At 37.7% G+C, this 27387-nt stretch overlaps 1 protein-coding gene across 2 annotated transcripts in view; it reads right to left on the bottom strand.

The window, feature by feature from the left end:
- Ndfip (Nedd4 family interacting protein) overlaps window positions 1-22134 on the bottom strand; it is a 64994-nt gene extending 42860 nt beyond the window's left edge. The window contains exons 1-2 of one of the 2 annotated variants that reach the window (XM_067143215.2): window positions 21925-22134; window positions 21491-21631 (exon numbers count right to left, since the gene is read on the bottom strand). In XM_067143215.2, coding sequence (XP_066999316.1) covers window positions 21491-21631; window positions 21925-21951 — 168 coding nt within the window. In that variant the 5' untranslated portion in view covers window positions 21952-22134. The other variant, XM_067143216.2, reaches the window with a different exon arrangement.
- Window positions 22135-27387: the final 5253 nt, after the last annotated feature.

The raw sequence follows: 27387 nt of genomic DNA, 5'->3' as shown, positions 1-27387 counted from the left end.
TGTTCGTTAAAAGTGAGAAAGTGTGTGGTCTTTCACTTGATGGAGTATTTCATATGAAAGTATTGCTTTTAATCGCGCCATTCCTACTGACGTCATTGCAATGACCTATGTTCATTTCAGTTGGAAAAACCACTAAGACAGTCTTTCTGAGGATGTAAAATGGCTGGTGGAGAGTGAGTGTCTGCCATTATAATGAAAACTCCCCAACCTGGTGGTGACTGACGGTAGGCAAGCGGGCCTATCATTACAATGAAAATTCCGTAACACAGTCTTCATATGAAAAAAGACGTTTGGTGACTTCAGAATTCCGTTGCGAAGCACGGGTACATCAGTAAATAAATAAATAAATAAATAAATAAATAAATAAATAAATAAATAAATAAATAAACAAATTAATTAATTAATTAAAACTTATTCAAGACAACACTTCTCCTAACAAAGTAACATATGCATTGGTTGCATGCATAAAAGTAGTAATACTGAATTTTTAAAGAAATGCGAAGTAGGAAAAATAACACCAGATCCTGTTTCAGGATTCAAAAGTCATCCTAGAAAACTATACACAATGGCGGCAATGAAACCATCACAGGCAGTGTAATTATTGTGACTGTGTCAAAATTGCAGCTCTAAATTTCACACAGACCTCTGAAAAGTAAAGGTCTAACTAAATAACATCTGTGCAGCAAATGTCAGTGACCAAACCACTCAATTTTGAATGATTGGGGAATTTTCAGACTTAGAAATTTTTCAACTTTGGGAAAGAGATTACCATTGTTTATAATGAGGAATAAAAATTACCTGCACGTCAATTACAACAGTGAGCGGCTAAAACATTGCTCTTAAAACTGAACAAAATAACATCTCTGTTGCAGATGTCAGTAACCAACTAGCTGGAAAGTAGAAGCAAAACTTTTCACTCATGTTGAAGATTAAGGCAGTCTCTATCTGGTTCTCAATTCTGAGCAGTTATAGTGATTACCACCCTTTTGCAAATTCACATTAAACTAAGTGCTTCTTTCGAAACCCAAGTATTGTGATGTTTTAAAAGTGTAGAGATTTAAATGTTGATATGAATAAATGTTGGTATAAAAATGTCATACTGAAGGTTTTTGTGCCAACTATTATCGGCACACTTTATCTTGGTGCATTTACTCCCTAGTGCTGAATCGGTCGACCTCGGCAATCTTTGAGATTCGTACTGGCAACCTTTGAAACAAACTATGAATCGCTTAAGCATCATTGTGCGACATCTGGTGTACACTTTATGTACTAGTACTGCTGTTGTTTACACAGCAAAGCCAAACTATAGAATTCATGCTAGGAACATGATTCGCATTATAATGTTATATAATGTGTATGTCACATAGTTGTTGGCTTAAGATAGCGGTTTAGAAACTTCATATCGATCGATCATATTCTCGATTCAATTCAGATTTCATTTTCATTCAGTTGGCAGCACTATCGGAACCGGGACAGCTCCCTCCTTACTCCTCACCCCCGTACACAAATGCACCAAGATAAAGTGCGCCGATAATACTAATGATGCATGTATATCATGCCCACAAAACAATCTCCAGGATAAGCAAAAGGACGGGACAGATACCAGACCACAGAAAATTATGCCACACTTAAACTACTCCATTAGCAACAAACTAGTATCAAGCAGCATGCTGAAGCTGTCTTTCCTGAGGCGTGTACAGTCAAGTTCTACCACTAGCACACAGTGCTTGAATGTCACTTGCTACACTGGCAGATTCCTATCAGTTGTTTACCTGGTCTTTTGTTAAAACATTTCAAAGAAGTACCGTTAAGAAATTTATCGAACATTTCCCTTGGAAAATTATTTCAATCCGTAATTCCTTTTCCTATAAACAAAATATTTTCCCTAATTTGTCCTCTTGAATTCCAAATCATCATCTTGTTCTTTGACTGCATAGGATCACTTTAGTAAGTCCATCGTTCAGGTCTCTTTGAAGGGATTGTTCGGGCTTTGTGGTTCTCCCAGTACTGCTTCAGGTGCTCCGATCATTGTGCCTTTTCCTTGGTTGAAAATATGCATGTTTTTTATTTGTTTCGCGTAAGGGTAAAGCGGAGGTTTGTATTCAATTTTATCATATTTGTGGTCTCTTCTGTTGTAAGGCCTATTTCCTTCAGGTCCTTTCTTACTTCTCTGATCTATTTACATTCTGTTGTGGTATTTTTTGAGATGAGATTGTGTTGTACTATATGTTTCAGAAGTCTTGAATCCTCCATCCTCATGATATGTCCAAAGAATCCCATATTATGATCTTTCCAACTTTTAAAAACTCCATTCAAGCTCATTTGTTAACTAATGTCATTCCACACCATCTTAGCTCACAGCATACTGCTTAGTCGAGCAGCTCATCTCCTTACTCCCCAGTCTTCCTAGCCCAAAATTTCCAAATACCTGAACAAAGTCTACACACACCATCTCTCAGCTCAGAATATATTACTCAGTCAAGCAGCTCCTTTCCTTACTCCCAAGTCTTCCCAACCCAAATTTGTACACACCTGAACAAAGTCTAACCCGTTATGTCTCACTTCACACGGCATGGGCCAGGGTGCAAAATTTCTGCAACAATTTGAAACAGGCAACCAATTTTAAAATTTATAAAAAACTAGCAGTTCGGCTTTGCTCGCGTGGATTTCATAAAATGATAAAAGTAATCATTCCTCGGTACTGTACTAAGACATTATCTGAAAATCCTTAAAGTATAAACAAACATCACTGACAAATTGAGCTTCATTTAACCCAGAAACTCTATGTAAACCACTTTTGTGTTATTGCCTTTTGGGGCTAAGATGACCATGCGACATAGAACTGTACATGTGAGAAACACTCTTCTCTCAAATCGAAAAAAGAAATGTATATTTTTAAAGGAGATTCCAAATATCTATTTCCATGTCTGTAACATCTTCAGTTTTTGAGATTTAATAAGTATCCCCATAAAAAGATTTCAACCCCTTTATCAGTCCTTTCCCCACGCCCACCTAAGTGGATTTTCCAAAGGAAAAAAACTGTTTCTTTACTTTTAAAGGAGATTCCAAATACCAATTTTCATGTCTGTAACATCTCCAGTTTTTGAGATATTAGTATCCTCATAAAAGGCATTCACCCCCTTTTTCACCTTTTTTCACCCACCTTAATGGGATTTTCAAAAAAAAAAATATACGTGTTTACTTTTAAAGGAGAATTCAAATACCATGTTTTATGTCTGTACACTTTTAAGTTTTTGAGATATACTCATTTTAAAAATTCACCCCCCTTTATACCCCCTTAGCGAAGGAATATCCAAAAAAACCCTCCCTTAATGAGCACCTACACTCTAATATAAATGTATCCCCAAAATTTCATTTCTTTATGTCCAGTAGTTTTGGTTCGGTGATGATAATCAGTCAGTCAGTCAGTGAGGCCATGCTATTTTATATAGATGTATAAAATATTGGCTCTTCATAAATGACAGCGGATAACTAATTTCTTATCAGTTTAAGTTCCAGCTTTAGAAACATTATTTCCATTCCTGATATGTAGAAATTCTTATATTTTTCTTACCGGTATCAATACTTATCGCGACTTCAGTGTTCAGCAAAGTAGACAATATTATTATAAGTGTTTCATGTTATTTTGTGAACTCCGAAAGCTATACAGATGACCAAATTAAATTTCACATAGACCTTTGAAAAATATTGCTATTTCCTGAAATTAAATACATGCCAAAACAAATATCAGCACCAATGATTTGCATTTCGGGTTGTTGCCTAGCTGGCAGATACCAAGTCTTTTCTTAAATTATTTCAAAAGAAGTGTGAAATTATTCCTTTTCCTACAAACAAATATTTGCCCCAATTTGTCCTCTTGAATTCAAAATTTATCTTCATATTATGATCTTTCCTACTTTCAAAAACTCCAATCTCATTCATCAACTAATATTATTCCACACCATCTCTCCACTCACAGCTTGGAACATACTGCTTAGTTGAGCAGCTCGTCTCCTTACTCCCAAGTTTTCCCAGCTTAAAATTTGCATATTTTTGTAACACTACTCTCAACTAACGGTGAATTTCAAATATACACAGCTGAATGAAGTCTAACCCATTTTCCTCGCTTCACATTGTAGTGGCCAGAGAGTGAAGTTTCTGGTGGCCTCCGGTGACCAATAATACGAAACTGGCAACTATTTTAAAATTTACAAAATATTGGCTCTTCACAAATGACAGTGGTTGGTAGTGATTTCTTATTAGTTTAACTGCCGTAAGAAAACTTTTTTTTTTTCATTTGAGGTATCCAGAAATGTTTTAATTTTTCTTAATAATGCTTCAATGTTCAGTAAGTCAACAATTATTATAAGTATTGTATGTTATTTATATACTACTAGCTGTCATATCTGGCTATGCCTGGTTAACAATTACAAAGGCTTCAAGTTTCCTGAAGTCCCTTACCTTATAAAAGCACGCATCTTGTTAAATTATATTTTACAGACATCAAAATGTTAAGTCACAGGGTCATATTGTGCACTCTCCATGGGCCTTCCAGCCACTTAAGTTTCCGAGAATCTAGTATTATGGTCCCCACTACCTTTTCACTTTTATCAAAGACATCTCACCCTCGCGGTAAGTAAAAAGTGCTCACAGCCTCGATGTCCAAAGCTTATACGGTACCTGAATTTCATGTCAATAAAATCTAGGACTGTCTTGATGTGAAGTACTGGAATGGTATTGCTAACATGAAAGTTACCTATGTGTTGTTAAGTTTGAAGATATGCATTAGGCTAATAAGGCAATGCAAGTTTATTCTATCTTTGCTGAAGTCATATGGGTGTTTCAGAATTTCTGTTGCCTCTTGAATGATTCTGGTATGAAGTATGGAATGATCTACAGAGAAAAGAGCAACACAACAGACTGAAGCAATGAACTGCAACGTCTCAGAATAAACCTGATTTGATATTTAGAAATTTCATGATCCGTATTGAAGTGGAATTACAATAATTGAAATGAATTCAATACAGAGATATTTATTAATGTGAATTGATCACATGTCGTTCACGTGAGGTACTAGTTTCACCACTAAACTTGTGCCATCACCCAACGAGTCAAATCAGGCAAACACAATACAACTTTAAAAAACACACTGTAACACCTGCATAGATGAATATTAAATAAAATATGGTACATGATGATATTGCACTTAAGTATAAAATCCTTTTAAAATGACGATGACTCCGCTGTTGTATACACATGGTGGTTTGTCCATCTTGTATATGTCTTTAGTTCTTTGATCTTGTTCAAATTACGCTGCAGAGTTTAATGTCATGTGAAGTTAATACTTTGTTTGATCTGTGGTTTGGTTCCGAAAAATAAACGTGCATGAGATGAACTTGGTTAGATCCAAAGAATTAATCCTCACTGGACGAGCTCCGTCCGCCGATCCAAGAGCCTGCTCTAGATTCCAAAACACCATATTGAAGTGAGAATTAATTGTTTGGGTCTAACTAAGTTCATCTCATGCACGTTTACTTTTCGGAACCAAACCACAGATCAAACAAAGTGTTAACTTCACACGATATTAAACTCTGCAGCGTAATTTGAACAAGATCAAAGAACTAAAGACATATACAAGCTGGACAAACCACAATGTGTATACAACAACATTGTCATTTTAAAAGGATTTTATTTAATATTCATCTATGCAGGTGTTACAGTGTGTTTTAAAGTTCTTTGCAAGTTGTATCGTGTTTGCCTGATTTGACTCGTTGGCTGATCATGGCGCAAGTGCCGAAACTAGTACCTCATGTGAACGACATGTGATTAATTCACATTAATAAATGTCTTCATATTGAATAGGAGGACCCCTATTAATTTCAACAGAGGTGCCAACCTTTGAAGTGGGTTATCAGTAATCCCATTTCTAACTCGCGCACCCCCCCCCCCCCCAACAAAACATTTACGAGTTAAATACAAAGCACCCCGTTTGCCCTTTCCTACAGCAATCTATTCTAAAGTATATCATATTACACAATAAAATTTGCTCATTACCAGTTAAGTTCTGTGATAAAAAATTCTTTGTAGCTTGTTTCGCACCCAGCAGCTACTTTTCGGTGTAGGTTTTCTTGATACATACTTCCCCCTGAAATGACATTTTCGTCTTCAGACCATAAGCGATTCCAGTGTAGATGTACTTAACGTAGGCCTGAATTCTGTCTGATTTTTCGTAACAACACTGAAAACTCTTTCTATGGGAGAGTTACTATGAGGTACACTTAGTACTGCAAATATAACATTACTTAAGGTTTTATACTTAATTTGTCCACTTTCATTTTTAAGCTCTGCAATGTTGCCCCAATTCACATCAATGTTAGGTACATGTACAATGCATTCAGGGAAAGTAATACACTGGTAAACTGCAAATTCCTCTTCAAGTTTGTCATGTTCACTTTCCTTGACCAAAATTGGGAATCTTCGAACAAAATATTCAAGAGATGAATAGGAAACCTTCATTCTGAGATGTCTACATCTTCGGCATGATGAAGAAATTCATCATCAAGGGGAAATTTCCTGGTAATGTAACTGCAAGCTGCCATATAAAACTCTCTGAAGAATTATGAAACATCTCTTCTATCACAGTCATTATCTTTAAAGTACGCCCTAGCTTTTCCTCCAATTATGAAGCCCTCATTGGCTTTCTGGCATTTCCTCCTCTTGAATTCAACACTCAAAAGGGAGGTAGATTCTGACTGAAGAGAACATGGCTGAACAAATCTGACCAATAGGTCGGTTAAAAGTCTAGTAAGTTTCCTCCTAAGAAGATGTATGGCTGGAGCATCTTGTTGCAGAAATATATTCACAGAGTTAAAAACAGGAAGTGAACTCTGAAGAAAGTAGCAAAACAGTTTTGTGTGTAGGTCTTGTATGGAAGATTTCACAGTTTCAAACTTCTTGGTGGTCTCATTTTTATGGTAGGTCTCATTACAAAACATGAGTGTCAAAGCTTTCCACTGCTCAAGAACTCTATCAGTAGACTGAAGAAGCGAGAGCCAACGGGTACTACATATTTCAAAATTTTGAGACCCTCTGTGCCACAATCAGCCTGATAAACTTTCAACGTGTTTTGCATTTTAGAACTCTTATCAAGATAGTAATATAACTGAACCAAAAAGGTCTCTACATTGACTGGCAATTGGGCTGCTGCTTTTTGTGCACAGATGTGTATGAGATGACATGAACAACCCGGAACATAAACAGAAGAATGCCTGTCCTTCACAAATTTGGCAACACCTTTATTTGCCCCTATCATTGTGTATGCATTGTCAGATGAAAAATAAATGCAATTTTCCCATGGAATGGCTAACGAAGACAATTCACTATTAATAACAGAGAAAATTCCCTCACCTGTATTGTCGGTACTCTATAACAATGACAATAGAAGAGTTGATATTTGGCCTCTCTGAGCATTAAAGAAAGATACAACTATAGGATAAAGTTTAACTGCATTTGAATCCGTACTACCATCAGTAGCCAAAGAAAAAGGCGTTATTTGCAAAAGTTCACTTATTTCCTTTTTTGCCTCAGATGCCGTGTATTGAACCAAAGCAGGAGTTTTAGTTCTTGCACAACCATATTTCTGAGATATCTTAGAGTCGGGGAACATTGATCTAAACAAATTTCCAGCATGGTCTGAAACTGATAACGGAATATTATGCTCCAAAAGAAAAGACGTGAACAATAATTCGGCATTTGTCACCACAGTTTCATTACTTTTTACGAAGAACGATGAAACAGACTGGTTTCATAATTTTGATTCACCGTATGTGTGATGTTTCTTGGATTCTATGTGTCTTCTGCAATCATCTCGTCCACCGTGAGCCACAGAGAAATCACACGAACACACACAGCAGAACACGTGGTTTTCACTAACACGTGAGGCAAGTAAGCACGGCCATTTCTTTGTGTAACACTGATGTCTTCTTAGAAGATGCAATTTGACAATTGCTCCGCTTCATTTCACAAAACCTATCACTACTTTTCGAATCAACGTCTAGGATAATTAGAATTGAAGTGCGCTAAATATACCACTTGTTCTACGCACACAACATACCGTGCACTCGAGAACAGCAGAGCAAGGAGTAGAGCCTACCTCACGGCCGACTTGATACATCATTTCCGCGTCATTCTAGCTAAGAGAGCAGCGTATATCAATGTAGCTGGCAGTGATTTCACAACACTCGCAGGACACAAAACGAAGTGACGACCAAATAACTGCCAAATATGCTTAGTTGCCAACTTACAAACATTGAAACGAGGAGGGTTGACCAGTAATGCTCTAAGGCAGGGCCTCTCAAACGCCCAAAATCTCACGCGTGCAGGTTGAGGCGCAAGAGCTCCGTGCACTGTGCATCGGTGCCGCTCGGCATGGCTCGGATGAACGCTTCGTCTCTGGGCTACTCGGTTAAGCTCGGCTCTACTCGGCTCAACTCAGCCCAGATATGGAGCGCTACGGCGCAAGTGGGGCGGAGGGAGACAGGCGGAGCGAGCGAGACAGGCGTGAGGAAAGAGAGAGTAAACGCTATTGCTCCAAATCGAGGAGTGGGGGGGGGGGGTCTGCACTCTGGTCAACCAAGCCAAGTCGTCTTTTGCACCGTGCACAGTGCATGCACCACGCGCATGCACCCTGAGAGGCCCTGCTCTAAGGGATTGAACATTTTTTACTTCTTTCCTTTTTTCGAAGAAATTAATTTTTATCGTGACAATTTTGCTTTTCCGTAATAATTTCCCCTTTGACCATAATGCCCTAATCGCGAAGTGAAATCTGTAATAATTATGGACAATTCGTAATAGTTGGCACCTCTGTTTCAATTATTGTCAGAATAAAGCTCCTAATTTATATTTCCGTTTGTGTGCATGGCAAATTATAGGTAGTTAAATGAGTAGCAAGAAACCACCTAATAAAGTGCAACAGTACACGTGATTGTATTGCTGTAAATGAGATAACTGCCGACTTCCCCTATAACAGCAATGAACTGTAACAACACATACTAAAGCTCCAAATTATACATTAACATGTATTACTTTTATAAAAGCAATCAGTAAACATTATTGAAGTTTTTTTGACTGTGATAATGTTTAAATATAGCATGATATATAATATTACATTAAAAGAGACCTGTGGCATAGGCACGAAAACTACTGACCATGATATAGATGTTGATTCCTACAGGGAATCTGAAATATTTGTCCCGAATGAGTAAATTTATAATATCAATAATACCAATATAAATGGTCCGTTATTGGACATTATAAATTTTCCCGCTAACTCATTCCTGGTTGCCAGCGTTTCGCCCTTGTGTGCTAGGTATCATCTGATAGCCAAACAGGTATCAATTTTTGGTAAAGAGACAGTCTCTCATAGTGCATTGGCACTGCCGTTGGCTGTAAGTAGTCTAACGCAGTGGTCTCCACAGTATACACTAGCCAGCGTCTTGGTAGGTATGCTAGGTACCAATTGATGAGACCAACCTAGCACATGAGGGCGAAACGCTGGCAACCAGGAATGAGTTAGCTGGAAAATTTATAATGTCCAAAAACGGACCATTTATATTGGTATTATAACTACTGACCATGGCACAAAAATCACTGTAACATCTTTTGCAGGTATACAGAAAACTCGTAGGCCGAACACTGTGATAAGGTTACATCTGATCATTTTTGTTCAGGGATTGAAATGTGTATTGAATGGTTTACTACAATTTTATACACATAAAAAGGCTTTCTATCAGATGAAACACATTGATTGCTATGGTAACGGCCAGTTATTTCTTGATCTCATTCCTACAGCGGGGGTAGAGTGGTGCCAATAACTCAAAAACGTTTGGTTTTAGGACCTTAAAACGCAGTTTTTGGGGTTCCTGTGGGACACACTGAAATTTGTTCCTCACGTTGTGAGGCTTAAAATGAGCTTTGTCTCATCCTTGTATGACAAATCTGATATTTCCACTATATTACCCTAAATGCTAATTTGCTGAAGGGTCTAAATCTAGTGAATGACAAACAATGTGTACATTTCTTGTAGACAGTGTTACCTGCAGGCACTGGTGTAGCTAGGGAAGAGGGGTTCCCAAAGATTTCCTGAAACTAGAGCGAGGATCAGCTGTTGTTTTACGTAAGATACGAACAAATGAAAAATTAAGAATTTATGCTGAAAAATTAACGCAGCAACAAAAAATCTACCATCAAGGCTCAGTAGGGCCATACATAATTCTCCATGTCCACACTGCTTGAAGGAGCTTGAATGAAAAGAAAGCACCAAGTATTGTGAAGCGCGGAGATATTCCCCTGTAGAGACTTCAGTATTGGAAATATAACCACGTGTTGACAAATGTCAAGAGATGAGGAAAAAAGCAATTAGCAAGTGATTACTCTGTAGGGGGCCAGAATGTGACCAACGAGATAATAGAGGCCATGGCCAGAAGCAGTTACAAGCTTACAACATCGTGTCAGCTTTTGTACCTCGGTTCCTGGAAACAACGTCCCAAGGGCCCTGGCACAACATGGTCACAATTGTTGGGAAGACTGACAGGATTGTGAGCTGCACGTTAATTCCTCATTTTGTCATAAAAAAGCCAAAACCATGTGTAAGTTATGAAAAAGTATTTTATTCTAACAGCAGCTCTAGCATGTATTAGCAAAATATGTTTGCAGATGCATGCGCAAGTTCTATTCTTCCGTCCAATCTCGTGCATTTAGGACAGTTGGAAAATATACATCTTAATAAGTGCTCCTCGGGACTGATGACCTAGATGTTACGCCCCTTTAAACAACAACAATCATCATCATCATAAATGCTCCTGATAAAACCTTAGAAATATAATAACTGTATCTATTTATAACAGTAAGTACAAGCACCGCCTTTTCATGTGGCTCAGGTGGTTGAGTCGCTGTCCTGAGTCGGAGTTTGCAGGTTCAAAGCCAGACTTGGGTCGGTGGCCCTTAAAAGGGTGTTGTAATTGTAACAGATCTGTGTCACTGGCTTCTGATACGTTAAAAAACTCCTGTGGGACAAACTTCCGATGCTCCAGTGTATTTGGGATGAATTTTACACAAAAGAAGTATCCCCCATATCCCCCCATAAATATGCCACTGACACTGACTACCATATACTAGTACTGGCTCCGGGGTTACAAACCATAGAACGAGACTAATCTTGAGGGTTACACACCCACAGGGAATCAGAGTCTAACAGACAGTCGCTCTACGTGTTGAATTTTCGCTACTTTCTGTCGACGTAAGATAGGTAACTTGAAGGGTCCACCTTTTCAATACAAATAAATGTTATAATGTTTATTTACAACATATTTTTACTTGGAACCTAGTTTCAACGCTATTTAGCGTCATCTTCAGCCAAAATGTGAGAAATAGGCATAGGCGTATACGTGTAGACATGTACATTACACAGAATGTTACAGCATTATGATTAAATAAGAGTAAAAGAGACATAAAATAGTGAATTACAAGGTCAGAAAATGTTAATCAAAATGGTCCATGAAGGGTGAATCAAAACTGTACAAACATGAGTTAGGACTCAAAAACATAATCCTCCAAAAAGCATACAACACAACAAAACCACGCGGAAGTTCGAGATGAACTTGGCATTGAAGATTCAAATTTTTCAAACACTCTTCCATTAAATGTCGCCTGCCACGAGTGTAGTATAAACATAAGTTAGGATTCAACAAACAATTGTCTCAAAATGTATATAACATTTTTTTTAAATTAGGATTGAGATGAACTTGGCAGTTAAAGTATCTAAAAATTTGAATTCCTAACTTATGTTTATACTACACTTGCTGCAGGCGACATTTAATGGAAGAGTGTCTGAAAAATTTGTATCTTCAATGCCAAGTTCATCTCAAACTTCTGCATGTTTTTGTTGTGTTGTACGTTTTTTGGAGGATTATGTTTTTGAGTCCTAACTCATGTTTGTACAGTTTTGATTCACCCTTCATGGACCATTTTGATGACTAACATTTTCTGACCTTGTAATACACTATTTTATGTCTCTTTTACTCTTATTTAATCATAATGCTGTAACATTTTGTGTAATGTACATGTCTACATGTATACACCTATGCCTATTTCTCACATTTTGGCTGAAGATGATGCTAAATAGCGTTGAAACTAGTTCCAAGTAAAAATATGTTGTACATAAACATTATAACATTTATTTGTATTGAAAAGGTGGACCCTTTAAGTTACCTATCTTACATTCTCAGTTCAATACGGACAAAAAATGAAATTCTTAGATTTAAACTTTCTGTCGATTCGAACACAGCACCAGGTTGCCATATAATAATGTGACTAATAAAGTCATTCTAGTATCAGCATAGTTTCTATATTTGATAAATTTATAACTATTGTTGACTTCATTCAGTGCATATGCTGGGATCAAGACATGGGCACCAAAAGGCTTAGGTTACCCCTTTTCAACAGTCGGTTTACTGAACGTCAAGCCTTAAGCATTTTGAGCCACCAGAGTAGTCTGCTGTGTTGTCAAGGCTGTTTCACAACCCACTGCCCTGGCCTCTGCCAATACTAAACATCTGTTCAGTGGAAATGGTACTGTAGTCTAGGGTTTAGAAAATTAAAGCCCAGCTTTGTTGCTAAATGGATAGAATGCTTGCCTTTGGTCCGAAGGCCCTGGCTCAAATCTTGGACACACATCCTACGGAAAGAGCTTGAATCTGATGGTAAAGCTAACTCTGTGATTCTTTTTTTTTTTTTGCTAGGGGCTTTACGTCGCACCGACACAGATAGGTCTTATGGCGACGATGGGATAGGAAAGGCCTAGGAGTTGGAAGGAAGCAGCCGAGGCCTTACGGTACAGCCCCAGCATTTGCCTGGTGTGAAAATGGGAAACCACGGAAAACCATTTTCAGGGCTGCCGATAGTGGGATTCGAACCTACTATCTCCCGGATGCAAGCTCATAGCCACGCGCCTCTACGTGCACGGCCAACTCGCCCGGTACTCTATGATTCTCAAGTACTGTGACACTAGATGGGTAGAATGACATGACACTGTCTCTGTATTCTCCAAGTCATTCCCATGCATTGAACAAGCCTTGGAAAAAATAGCAACAGATCACGTCCAGTCTTCAAAAACCAAAGCATCAGGTCTTCATTCTAGTTTACGCAGCTTTTCATTCATCACAACTTATCTTACAATGAGCAAATATCTTTTAATAACAAGTTGTCTAAGTTTCTTCAAACGGAGTCTTTAGATCTCTCTAGCCATATCTAAAGTTGAAGAAGTTGAACTCTTCATGGAGATACGAAAACAGGCTGAAAATTCGGGGAGATCTCATCACATGTTGGTGTTTCTCCATCAATTCCAAAAAGAGAACACAGATATTTCGAAGCAATGAAGAAGCCAGCTCCGCCTGAGGACTACTACAGACATACACTATTTATTCCATATCTGGATGAGATATCTGCTACCCTTAAAAGGATGTTTTCAAACAACAAAGAAACTTTACAGTTTGGAGTGTCTATTGCCACAATATGCAGTTAAGAAAGATTTTGGTGACATTATGAAGGAGATTGAATTTTAAGAAAGCGATCTTGAAAATGCAAACAAACATATTTTAGAGATGGAGTGCCATTTATGGAAGCTGAATTGCAGAATCTCACCAGAAAATCAAAGACCGTGATTGAAGTTCTAAAAGTAATCGACAAGAACACTTCCAAACTTTGCTACTCTCATTACAATCCTGGCTGTTATTCCACTAACTACAGCATCTGTGGAGAGAAGCTTCTCCACGCTGAAGAGGCTAAAGACATATTTGAGGAGTAAAACCGGTGAGAAAAGGCTGACGGCTCTTGCACTCATGGCAGTCCCATAGAGATGTCAATGTGGATATTGGCGAGGTTGTGAAGCGTTATGGACGTAGTGCTCAAAGACTTTCTCTTTCTTAGAGGCAAACTGCTTGTTCTTAAACAATGTACTGATATACAGAGTGTAAGGGTATGAGGATAAATATTACTTGTAGCAGTCAAGAACAATGTTACAAACCAATATACAATCATCTTCTTGAAACCTGTGAAACATACTTTTCGGAGCAAAGGGATACAGTTTTGGGAGTAGGCAATAGCTTGACTGCGATAGTAAACAAGTTCAGTGCCCCCTCACTACCTGCGCTCCCCTTCTATTGCATAATACGTAATTTGAAGACAAAAGGATGGAAAGACGCAGTGCCCAAGTGAGAAAGCCATCAGGCGGGGGCAGGGCGGATAATCATAAACATGAAATTACAGCACATACCTCCTAAATCAGCACCTAGAAGCTGAATACAGACGCTGTTCGCCACTGATCATGCCTAAGTAATTAATTAAATACATACATATATTATCATCACAGACTGTTATGCCTTTCAGCATTCAGTCTGCAAGACTCTGTGAATTTACTAAACGTCGCCACAAGCCTCGATTTGCAACTAGTGGAACATTAATTAAATAACTGACAAAAAAAATATAAATTGTCCATACGTATATTACCATCACAAAACTGTTCCTTTATTACTACTATATTCTGTATCCCAGGCTTGCAAGGGAAACTAATAAGACAAGGTAAACCCTACCTAGCACATGTTGTGACATGTATTTTTCTTTTCAAATTTAGAAATTATCTATATGCGTACCAGTACCCCAGTCAGCCTCTGGTGTAGGGGGTAGTGTGCCTGCCTCTTACCCGGAGACCCCGGGTTCGATTCCTAGCCAGGTCAGGGATTTTTACCTGAATCTGAGGGCTGGCTCGAGGTCCACTCAGCCTGCGTGATTACAATTGAGGAGCTATCTCACGGTGAGATGGCAGCCCCGGTCTAAAAAGCCAAGAATAATGGCCTAGAGGATTTGTCGTGCTGACCACACGTCACCTCGTAATCTGCAGACCTTCGAGCCGAGCAGCGGTCGCTTGGTAGGCCATGCCCCTTCGGGGCTGTTGCGCCATGGGGTTTGGTTTGGTTTATACCGGTACCCCTTACATTCTATAGGCTATGTGTGTGTGTATATATTATATTCCTTTTATGTCACTTCTTATAGCTTATCACATGACCATCATTACAATAAAATAGTTGTATTTATTCTAAACCAGAATATTGCATTTTTACTCAAACTATTTATTTTGCATTCATTTCACTTATATTCGGAATATATGAAATGCTGCAGTTTGGCTATGATGGGAAGGGAATAATAGATGAAGACAAGAGCGTATCCAGAGAAGAGGGGGAGTGGGATTGGGAACGTCCAAGAGTCCCGACACGCCAGGAGTTTTAACAAATGGACTTTTATTAAGCATTCTGCAAATAATGTATATTATTATTAGATTCCAGAATTCGCATGAATCCATCACGCTTACTAGGAGCCAAGGACACTCACTTACTTATAAGGTATTCCATACCACCAAAACTCTCTGGAAGTTTGGACACCCACAAAAATAAACTAGATGAAGACCTACCGTAATGACCCTTCCCCAACCACAAAAAGAACTGCAATAATGGCTACGCTACTGCCTGCAATGTCCTAAAAGGTTAAGTATACAAAATTTGGTTTAGATTGGTGAAACTGTATAGATTTATATAAGGAACAGACAGACAAACATTCTGCTTTATATATAGCAGATGACTAGAAGCACCTATTTGTGATGAATTTTTTTGCATAATTTCATCATTTTAGAAAAGTTATTTTGAAGTATTTTTTGCTATTTAATTTTGTCAATAATTTTGAAAAATTTTACTTCAACTTTTCAGCAATAAAATGTTAAACCAAAAGATATTTCATAGGATATTTGCAGTAAAACATTGTATTTTTATTTTACATAGCCTATGTATAAGAAACATGAGAGTTATGCTTCTGCTGAAAATGTGTATTGCACATAAAGCATGGATATTTGCAAAAAAAGAATGATCCTCCCGCATTCAGAAGTATGGCCTAGCCTACGTATGTAATTTACAAATGGTCCGGCTCCATGGTTAAATGGTTAGCATGCTGGCCACTGGTCCAAGAGGTCACAGGGTCTTTTCCCGGCTGAGTCAGGGATTTTAAATTTCATTAGTTAATTCCTCTGGCTTGGTGGGTGCGTGTTTGTGCCATTGTCTGTACTGTGTCAACTAGAAAGACCTGCACAACGCCTCTCTGAAGGCCACACACCGTTATCACTATTATTTTACAAATCAGTCTGAAAAGACAGAGATACCATGAGTTCCATATTACTGGGAGTCAGAGCTGATCTCCTGTCAGATATTATATTACAATACCGTATGATGAAAATGAACTCCCACTATCAACATTACTGACTGGGATCCATAAAGTCTTTGCTGAAGCTTCCGCAAATTGCCCATATTCTGATTTTAGGGAAAGAAGAATGGTAGTGACAATATCTTCACCTGCTCTACATGAAATACCAACCAGAACCCTAAACACTTTGTGTGGTTCCAGATAATCTCATGTTGAAAATTCTCAAATGATGGGAATTTGTTTTATTAGATAAGAGACTTCATTTCCTAAATCACTTTTCATTATGCTTCTAGGATCACACAGATTCCACATATTTTTGTCAATTATCTCGCAGTTTTGCTTAACGATGAATAGTTTTGAGCAAAATTTCGTAAAAAATCTTCAAGATTTTGCAAATTTGCAAAAAACATGTGCTTCAAACTATAGCAATTATGTAACTGCCATAGAGAAAAAAATATATCTTCTATCCTTTTATAAAAGGGCTAATATGAAGTAATTTACTGGTACCTTTTTTTTAAACTATGAAGTAAATCATGAGCCCATTGTAACACATACACATGCCCCTTTGAAAAAATAAAAAAAAAGCCTGTAATGGTGTTGAAGTCAGTTCACTTCCCTGTTCGGTGATGATTACGATAATAATAATAATAATAATAATAATAATAATCGTATGGCCTCAGCTACCGTGTGCAGACATTTCAATTTGACGCCATCTGGCTGTCTGCTCGTCAATTTCGACATTCCGTTTTACTCTAGTCCCCCACTAGATGGCAGACCGAGTAAACCGGAACTCTCTTGGGCGTCTATGGCTGAGATTTAATTAATTTTGTTGGGTAAACACCAAATGTGTCACCAGAGATCTTTTACATGCCGACATCGTACGACATGGAGTGTCGAATGGACTTTTTCCCGCCCTTCAAAAATCCGACTACCTCTGCCGGGTTTGAACCCGCTATCTTGGGATCCGGAGGCCGACACTCTACCACTGATCCACAGAGGCAGCTAATAAATAATAATAATAATAATAATAATAATAATAATTGTTTATATGTCCCACTTTCATGGCTTTCGGAGGTGCCGAGGTACCAGGAATATGTCCTGCAGAAGTTCAACATGCCAGTAAACTTACAGACATGAGAATGGCGTATTTGAGCTCCTTCAAATACCACCAGACTGAACCATGGTCAAACCTGCCAGCTTGAGCTCAGAAGGCCAGCGCTCTACCACCTCAACTACTCAGCCTGTGATTACTGAAAAAAAATAATGTTACTGGCTTTACGTCCCACTCACTACTATTTTGGTTTTTGGAGATGCCGATGTGCCGGAATTTTGTCCCGCAGGAGTTCTTCTACATGCCAGTAAATCTACCGACACGAGGCTGACGTATTTGAGCACCTTCAAATACCACCGGACTGAGCCAGGATCGAACCTGCCCAGTTGGGGTCAGAAGGCCAGCGCCTCAACCGTCTGAGCCACTCAGCCCGGCACTGAAAAGAAAAGGTGAAGACTTGAAGACTTAAAACACCTTTTCCAGTTAAAAGTAAATTCAATGATACGACTAATCTCGCAGTGTACAAATATTGTAAATAGATGCCATCTAGTTTTAATATTTTTCCTGTGTAAAAGAAGCTAAACTAAAAACGAGGAATGATACTGTATAACTATTATTATACTTCGTAATGACTGAAGTATTTAGAGTGGCTACTACCTTTTGATTTTACGGCCTGGTGTAGGCTATAGAGCCTATACTCCAAAAAGCTATTAAGCACAAGAATTTCATTCTCAAGCATGCCCTTTGAGAAGTTCTTTGCTAAACACCCCTGACACGTCAGAGCAATGGTCTTGTCACTAGTAGGCCTAGAGTAAAATGGAACGTCAAAATTAACGAGCAGACAGCCAGATGGCATCAAATTTACACGTCTGTACATGGTAGCCTAGGCCATACTATTATTATTATTATTATTATTATTATTATTATTATTATTATTACTAGGCAGGATGTGTGCAGAATAATTTAAAAAAGCTGTTAAGAAAACAATGGCGATAATGGCATATATATACGTCGCCAAACAACCACAGTTCCAGAGTTGTGCATTTTGCTACAGCTTGTTGGAAGCAATTACGCCAATATGAGCGCTTTAGGTAAAGCATCTAAGAAAGAAATAAATGACAGTCATGCCACAGCTAGATGCATGCGCTGCATGTGGTACCAATATGTATTCATCTTGCGGGTCAAACAGAAATTTAAAAAATGTTTTTTAAAAACAATTTACTTTACGTTGCACCGACACAGATAGGTCTTATGGTGACAATGGGATAGGAAAGGCCTAGTAGTGGAAAGAAAGCGGTCATGGCCTTAATTAAAGTACAGCCCTACCATTTGCCTGGTGAGAAAATGGGAAACCATGGAAAACATCCTTCAGGGCTGCCGACAGTAGGGTTCGAACCCACTATCTCCCGGATACAAACTCAAAGCTGCATGCCCCTAATCGGTCCTACAATAATAATGTTACTTTCTTTACTAACTATTATAGGCACACCTTTTAGCGAAATATTTGTGTACGGTGGTGAGGAGTAAGGAAGGAGCTCTCCCAGTTCTGGTAGTAATGCCAACTGAATGGAAATTAAAACTGAATTGAATCGATAATATGTATGTTGGGTATTCAGCCCAAAGGCTGGTTTGATCCTCTACACCTCCCCCAACAGCTGTTATACACAGCGTAGGTGTCACTGAAGAGGCAAACTGCGGAAATGAGTGAGGTAATATAACACACGTTATATAACATTTCTCGATGTGAATCTTGTTCCTAGCATGAATTCTATAGTTTGGCTTTGCTGTGTAAACAACAACAGTACTGGTACGTAAAGTGTACGCAAGATGTCGCACAGCAATGCATAGGCGATTCATAGTTTGTGTTCAAAGGTTGCCAATACAAATCTAGAAGACTGCCGAGGTCTACAGATTCAGCACTAGGGTGTAAATCTATCTCTAAAAAGGGTGCCAATAATACTCTCAAATTTTTCGGAGACGCAGCGGTGCCGGAACTTTGTCCCACAGGAATTCTTTTATGTGCCAGTAAATCTACCAACACTAAGCTGATGTATTTGAACACCTTCAAATACTACAGGACTGAGACTGCATTAAACTAATGCCCAAGCCAATACTCTTGATATTCCACAAGAATTCACCACCATCATTTTAATGACAAGCATAACCTAGCAATCATCATCATGGCACAGGCCACTCTTAGAAAAGACAACACCACAACTTAAACAAGACTTCATTCATTAATTCATGCCTTAATATTTACCCTTCATAAATAGCCCTTTAAACTAACTGTAATTTTCTCCAGATAACTTAATGTTTTAGTGGTTCTAGGTTTCTCCCTCAAACTTTCAATTTGGATTATTACTTATTTCTAACATTTTATAAGGTCAAAAGGTTATCACTGAGTTTATGTTCCCCTATTATTATTATTTAGCGTATGGCTAACACATCACATTACATATAAATACAATAGTAATACATAATATTTACAGTTTGAAGTATTTACAGGTTCAAATTATTTACATAGTCAACACACAAGGGTGAGAGCAGGAAAAAGTCTCTTAGGCTTCCCTGATAGGCAGTGAGAGGACACTGCTCCACAATGTGCTGAACTGTTTGCTTCACGGCACCACAACTGCACGCTGCCGAATTAAGTACTCCCATTTATGGAGGGAGTCGGCACATCTGCCATGGCCAGTCCAAATCCTGTTGATGGTTGTCCAGGTCTTTCGTGGAAGATCAAAACCCTCTGGTTTGTTTTTCAGCCATGGTAGATAGTGATATTCGGATGGAGCACTGGAGTGTCTGCTAGGTTTCTGGCTGTTCTAACAGGTGGGTGTCTACATTTTAGCCTGTTAATAAGAGCATCATTAATGTCACCATGGATTGGCAATTGACTGTTGTTAGTTATTTTCTTATAATCTTGTAGGAGAGCATTTTCTCGACGGAGGTGAGGTGGTGGAATATGGGATAGAACAGGCAGCCAGAAAGTGGGAGTAGATCTAATTGTCCCTGATATACGCATAGTGTGATTCAGCTGAGTGTCAATTAATTTGGTGTGACTGCTGTTCAGCCATATCGATGAGAAGTATTCTGCAGCAGAGTACACAAGACCAAGAGCTGAAGACCGTAGGGTAGATACTAATGATCCCCAGGTGGTTCCACACACTTCTGTAAGATGCTGTTTCTTGATCGTAACTTAGCAGCTGTATTCTGAAGATGTTTCTTGAAGGACAGAGTTCTGTCAAGAGCAATCCCTAGATATTGCGGATATCTGTTGTGGGCAAGACAAGTGTTCTCAAATTGAATCTTCAGTTCACGATTGGCCATTTTGTTGCTGAGGTGAAAACATGTAACTTCACTTTTATTTGGATTCGGCTGTAATCTCCATTTGCAAAAGTACTGTCCCAAGGTGGTAAAATCATCTGCCAGTGTTTTCCATGAATTGATCTTGTACTGCCAGAGCCCAATCATCAGCATATCCAAATTTCCTAGAGCTAGTTTCAGGTATATCAGCTATGTACAGGTTGAAAAACAGAGGAGCTAATACAGAACCTCGGGGAAGACCATTGTTTAGAGTTTTCTCACTGCTAGTGCCATTTCCCAGTATTACACGAAATTTCCTCTTGGTCAGCATGCTATCAATAAGCCGTGCAATCTTCTTACATGGCAAAACACGTAGTAGTTTCCAGATAAGTCCTTGTTTCCACACAGTATCATAAGCTGCAGTCAAATCAATAAATGCCACAGAGGTTTTCAATAAATGTTTTTAGTGACAAAACCTGATCTGTACAGCTACGGTTTGGTTGGAACCCTGCTTGTTCAACAGGCAAATTCTGAAAAATGACTGAACTAATTCTGTCATAGATTAGCCTTTCTAGAAGTTTGTATACTATGCTCAGAAGAGCAACTGGACGGTAATTTTTGGGTTGATCGTTAGATTTTCTAATGATCTTTGTCCGTTTCATAAGCCGAGGGATAGACCCTCTCTGCAGGATGTCAGAGCAGAATTTAGCAAGCCATATTCTCGCATATTTTTCAACACTGACAGCAGGTGGTAATTAATAGGCCCATAGTTGTTTTTAATTCTTAAGAATATGAAGACAAAAAAAGATTAAAAACTATTAAATTTTATCTTCTTACCATAGCTCCTCCATGACGAGTAGCAGATGGTATTCCAATTCCCATCATTTCACCCTGGTGTACTGGGTCAGGAGGGAGTACAACTGTCAAGTTAACTGCTTGGGCTTGAGAACTGTCATCTGGTGGCCCAGGTAGCTGATGCTGTAATTATCAAAATTATCATACAAATGCTTACGATTTATACAAATAATAATAATGATACTGTCACGAAGACTTCATGTGATAAGGGCCTAACACTTGAAAAGTCGTATAACGTAAACATAGAGTTACACACCAGTGTACTTTACAATACTCCTGGAATATCCCTCAGATTAATAAATATGGAAAGAAATAACATTCACGCAAAAACTATTACTCTTAAATGACCTCCAACTGATAAGGATGGCCATTGTGAAAGTTGAAATGGTATGCCCTACTATAGTTAACTCCCTTACCGTATCATATCGCGGCGTTCTCTCCATATCTAGTTTTAAGTCCACAAATATTTACACACGAAACAGATTAAAACACAAGTACGATAAAACAAAAATGTTACAAAATTTCTCCTCTCTTTCGTTCAATCAATGACTGTCAACGGAAACCAAATAGTCTCTTTAGTGTACCATGAGATACACTGACATGCCTGTTCGCTTACCCTTTCCAGCTGAACAGATAGAACTGAAAGTATACAGTCAATAGCACTCTATATACCGTGGAACACACACAAAAACTCAGTGTATACTAAAAGCATGTTCCAGTAGACATCCGAAAAATAAAATACCATTGAGCGAATTGGAAAATGGACAATAACTGCAAATGTGATGTACTAAACGACACAGGAAATGAAAAGGAAATTGCGTGAATACTCTCCAGTCTGCAGACTTGCATACCGTATAAAAATGTGTAAGATCCGTCAGTAGACTGGCACAATTAATTTACTGAAATTCAATCATATATTTGAAATCCAACTTCAACTGAAATGACCTTCATAATAATATATTTTTACACCGTTATTTCTTTTTAATTTACTAATCTAGTCCAAAATGGGTCTGAGCCACGTGCCGCTGAGACAGAGATTATAGGAATCTTAAATGTTCATACTATTACAGTACATTTTGTTCTTGCTTCGAGCAAGTTTGAATGCCATATGCACAACTTCTCGCTATCTTATTCTGCAATTAGCTTTTCAATTTCAAGACTCCTTGCCAATCCACAAAATTTTATTTGATGATATCTCGTGAACCGAGGAGAACACCAGTCACACAGGTGCTACCCAAGTTTTATTCATTCAATAAGTATGACATTGTGGGCTCACAAATAGCTTTGTTTCCCTAGTGAAATTCCAAAAGTTCTCTTTTCGAGATTTTGAATCTATATAAGCGCTACAACTACAATTATCATTAATAAATATATGACCAACGAGCTAGAATAAGATAGAGGGGCTGTATGCCTAAAATCAGCGCTCCCTGCGGAAGCAAATTGATAAACAGGAGCCATGTTAACGGTTGTTTCCGTAAGTTTTGAAGAAGTGAAAAGATAAATTCTCGCTTTCAAGAATGCCAGCCGTATGCTCAGCGTACGGTTGTACTAATCGGAGTCATAAAACCAAGGATATATAGTATTTTAAGTAAGTATTACCAAATACAGTATTTTTATACTGTATTTGATATTACTGAATGATAGCCGAGACCTTTTTTTGTAATTTCTGTTTGTAATTAAATCCATTTTAATGCTTACATAGCGGAAAACTGATTATTTATCGGGTTATGTTTCAGATTCCCTTTAAAGAAAAAGGAATTAACGGAACAATAGGTTGCGAGGACGAAAAGAGATAAATGGTATTCCACAAAATACAGTCTCTTACGCCCTGTACATTTCGAAGATATGTAGGCTACATATATGCAACTAATGACCAACGGCGGTTACTGGCAAATGCCGTTTCAACCATATTTAATTTCCCATCTCATTTACAAAGAAGGCCTACCGCCAAGGAAACGTAACCCCGAAAAGTCACCCATTTCGGTCAAATGTACACCAAGCATGGTGAATGCAGTATTTTACTGCTATTTGTGAAATGTACGTAGCCTTTATTATAGATGTCAGTTGCATTGGTATTTAAAACTAGGATACACTTCATAATGGACAACTTTCAAGTATAGCTTTAAGCTAGTAATCCCAGTATGATATGGTAATCGGAAAAGTGATATGCCCCCTATATTGTAATAAATAATTACATAAAACATTAATAGTGGAACAGTATTCATGGGCCGCCTCTGAGGTGTAGTGGTTAGCGTGATTCTCGGCTCTGCCAAAAAATTTGAAAAGTGGTACGAGGGCTGGAACGGGATCCACTCAGCCTCGGGAGGTAAACTGAGAAGAGGTGGGTTCGACTCCCACTTCAGCCGTCCACGAAATGCTTTTCCGTGGTTTACCACTTCCCCTCCAGGCAAATGCCGCGATGGTCTCGTATGAAAGTGACGAAGATATTATTAGTGAGTTTCAACAATTTTAATTTCAAGAAATCATCTATTGTAGGATTGGGAAAAATGTAATTTTATATTAACTTTTTCTTTCGATATAGTAGAAGAATAAGAAGTGGGAGAACCTGGAGGAGGAGGAGAATTTGAACCGTTATAGGTGAGTGTAAATATCTTTTTTTCTTGCTTTCTTTATTCTGCTCTTAGGAAGACAAACTAATTAAAGAGAACTTTTTTACGTCGCACTAACACAGATACGTACAGGAGTAGGAAGAAAAGAACCGTAGCTATATGTATATATTTAGGTTTCTTTTTTCTTAGGAAAGAAGGAAAGGAGTCTAACTTTTTTAGGAAAAATATAAGAGGTTATCTTCAGTTAAATTCTGTTTAATATAATTTATTAAGATACATGTTACATAAATGTTTCGAATTAATTTTGCATAGTTGAGGCGAAAATATCTTTTTGCTTGAGGTAATGTCCAAGGTTGTCATCATCAAAACAAACAGCACTGTTTCTTGAGCAATGGAAGTCTGCAACAATAGAGAGAGGTCAGTATAAGATGGTAAATCTATCAGACATCAGAGTAAAAATTTTAAAAATGTATTTATATATATTATACTAGCGTACATACTATTGATTTTTTAAAATACATATTACTTCGGAATCCATTAATTATGCGTGGCGTCGAAACCTAACCAAGAGACTAATACCTTGTTGTTTTTCTGCATAAAATTTTATAAATGAGGTATATTTCAGGACGTTTTGTCTTCTGCAGTTCTTGTTCATAGAACGCTCCATATATTGGTTTATTTTGATAGTCATGAAGCAAGTAAGTTCTCGATAATGTTTTTTTACTTTTTACAGTAAATAATTCATTACTCCAATTAGGAGTATAGCCCTTTTTAAAATATCGCTTAATTTTACTTATTCTTACTGTGTCACCTACTTTAAATTTTGGTGGATAAGGAGACTTCTTTTTCTTCATTTCTCGTAATTTGTACAAAGTAGCAAGTTGTTGTGGATTATTCGTGACGTCTATAGGCTTCACAACAATCGTACGAAGTTTTCGATTATTATATTGATGCAATAGTTTTGGTAGCACACGAAGCCAGTGGTATGATCCAAATGCCGAATTCGATTTTCGAAGTTCTTCTTCGATTGACAAGATTTCGTTTTCGTGTGAGGAATGACCTCCACTTCTATATGCTATTAACTTTTACAGTCTCTCCACTATATTGTTTGGATCATTCCAATGAACTAAATTGATCTTATTTCTTTGTTCATTTTTCCACTTAGCTACTTGTGTTCCTCTTCCTGTACGTGTGTATTTGTGTACACTTACAAATTTTGGTGTGCTCCTTCCTTTTTTCACTTTTGCATCGTCTACTAATGGCTTGATATTTTTTGAAATTTGAGCGATTTTGTGCCTCTCATTTGCTTGCCTGCGTCATACTGTTCCCTGTGCACGTTAGTGTAACTTAATATATGACTGTAAGCTGACAGATCCTTATCATCATACAACTGTGCATCTGGATCTTTCTGAAATTGTAATTCAAGGAGATCTTCAGTTAAAGAATAGTTAAAATTGTCAATTTTGAGATTGTTATCGCGAAACAGTACCTTTTTACTTCCTAAATAGTGTTCTCCATGAATTACTCGAACCCCAAATATTCTATCAACTTTGTGTCTTATTTGTGGGTTAAGATAATTTTGCAGGAGAGTCGTAACCTTTCTGTCCAGAATTTCTTCTTCTTCTTATTCTGGTTGTTCTTCATCAATTACATAACGATTTAATTTTCGGGTTTTCTTTGCATTTAATCCATTCGAGTTAACTGTAAGCTGCTGCAGTTTATTTAATGGTTCAGTTATTGGTTTTAAAGTTTCTTCTAACTTTAGTTGGTTTAAAGCCATATCTGCTTTAAGAGAGTTATATTTTTTTACATCATTTCTTAATTTTGCTAGTTTATACTTTACACGACATTTTTCCGTTATGTTCGCCTGCATTTTTTAAACTGAAATGTATCGTCTATTGTTTTACTCATATATAGCATATTCAAAGAGTATATGGAGCGGAAGATCGTTAGTATTCTATTGTTCTGGATTTTTAGGCGAAATTGAATTTCATCATTTTCCTTTACAGCAATTGATACACCTACTTCTAATTCGATTGGATTGTTCTCGTGGTTAATCATCGCATATACCAGAGAACTGCGTGAAACTGTAAACGGTGTTAGTGTACCCGTGTAGGGAAGCTTATACATAAATCGGCAATTTTGTAGCATATATATTGGTGAATGATTTGATGGTAGACTGTTAATTTTAAAAAGAGCTTTTCATGGTTTATTGTGCAGTTCCTTTTTCATCACTTCAAACTCTTCTTTTGCAGTAGCAAACGTTTCTAAATACTGTTTGTTAACAATATCTTGCTCGTGGATAGGTGAATCAATATTTGTAATTCATTTGTTCTTCCTATTTAATTCTCCGTTAGATTCTACTGGTAGATAATTTTTCTCAAGTTTAGATATGACAAGTTTTAACTCGTAAACTTCTCTCCGCGTAGCCGCATACTGTTCTACAAAGATTTTATTTGCAACATCTTTCTCATTTAATGGATTATGTACGTTAGTAATTTGCTTATTTTACATACTCAACGTGCCACCCACATCAACGTTTAGTTTCTGTTGATTGATTATTTCATTCTTCAGTTTTTCGAGTTCTCCACGCGCTGCTGAATGTTTTTCCAGGTATGCTTTATTAATCGCATCAGTCGAATGGATAGGTTTGCCGACGTTTGTTACTCGTTTATTTTGCATATATATCGATCCATCGTCATTCAGTTGTAGTAGTCTACCTCTTGTATGCTTTTCCAAAAGTAAAAGCGATATTGCATCTTGTTCCTCTTCTGGATCTGCCACACACAATATTCTCTTGTTGTTCATGTTGAGGTTATTGTCAGTTAAAGGAAGATGATCTTCCACAATATCACGTAAAAGAGAGTCAACGTATTCTATGCGTGCATCAACATCGTTAACTCGTTTCTCTAAATTTCTCTGCACGTGGTTAGTGTGCTTACGCATGGTGTCAAGCGAAACTGCTTCGTTTCCATTCATCGCTGGAGCTATTCCTTTCAGCCTTTTGTTCTTAAAATCAATTGCATCCTCTTCTAGTTCATATATGTCATTTATTTCATTTCTAAGATCTAAAATGTCACGTTGCATTTCTTCTTTATTAATACTGTCCTTAACGGCTTTTAGCACATAATTTTTATTACAAGCATCTTCCATGTTTATAGGATTGCCGACGTTCTTTAACCGTTTACCATGAATACTTAAATTTCCGTCAGATGTTGATGTTACGTAATATGTACTAACTAACATTTTTCATTCACATATGATTTAGTAGCAACATCATGCCGTGATGATGGTCGCGTTACATACACG

Source organism: Anabrus simplex, chromosome 3 (genome assembly GCF_040414725.1).
Source record: "Anabrus simplex isolate iqAnaSimp1 chromosome 3, ASM4041472v1, whole genome shotgun sequence".
NCBI lineage: Eukaryota > Metazoa > Arthropoda > Insecta > Orthoptera > Tettigoniidae > Anabrus > Anabrus simplex.
This window is presented reverse-complemented; position numbering and strand designations above follow the sequence as displayed.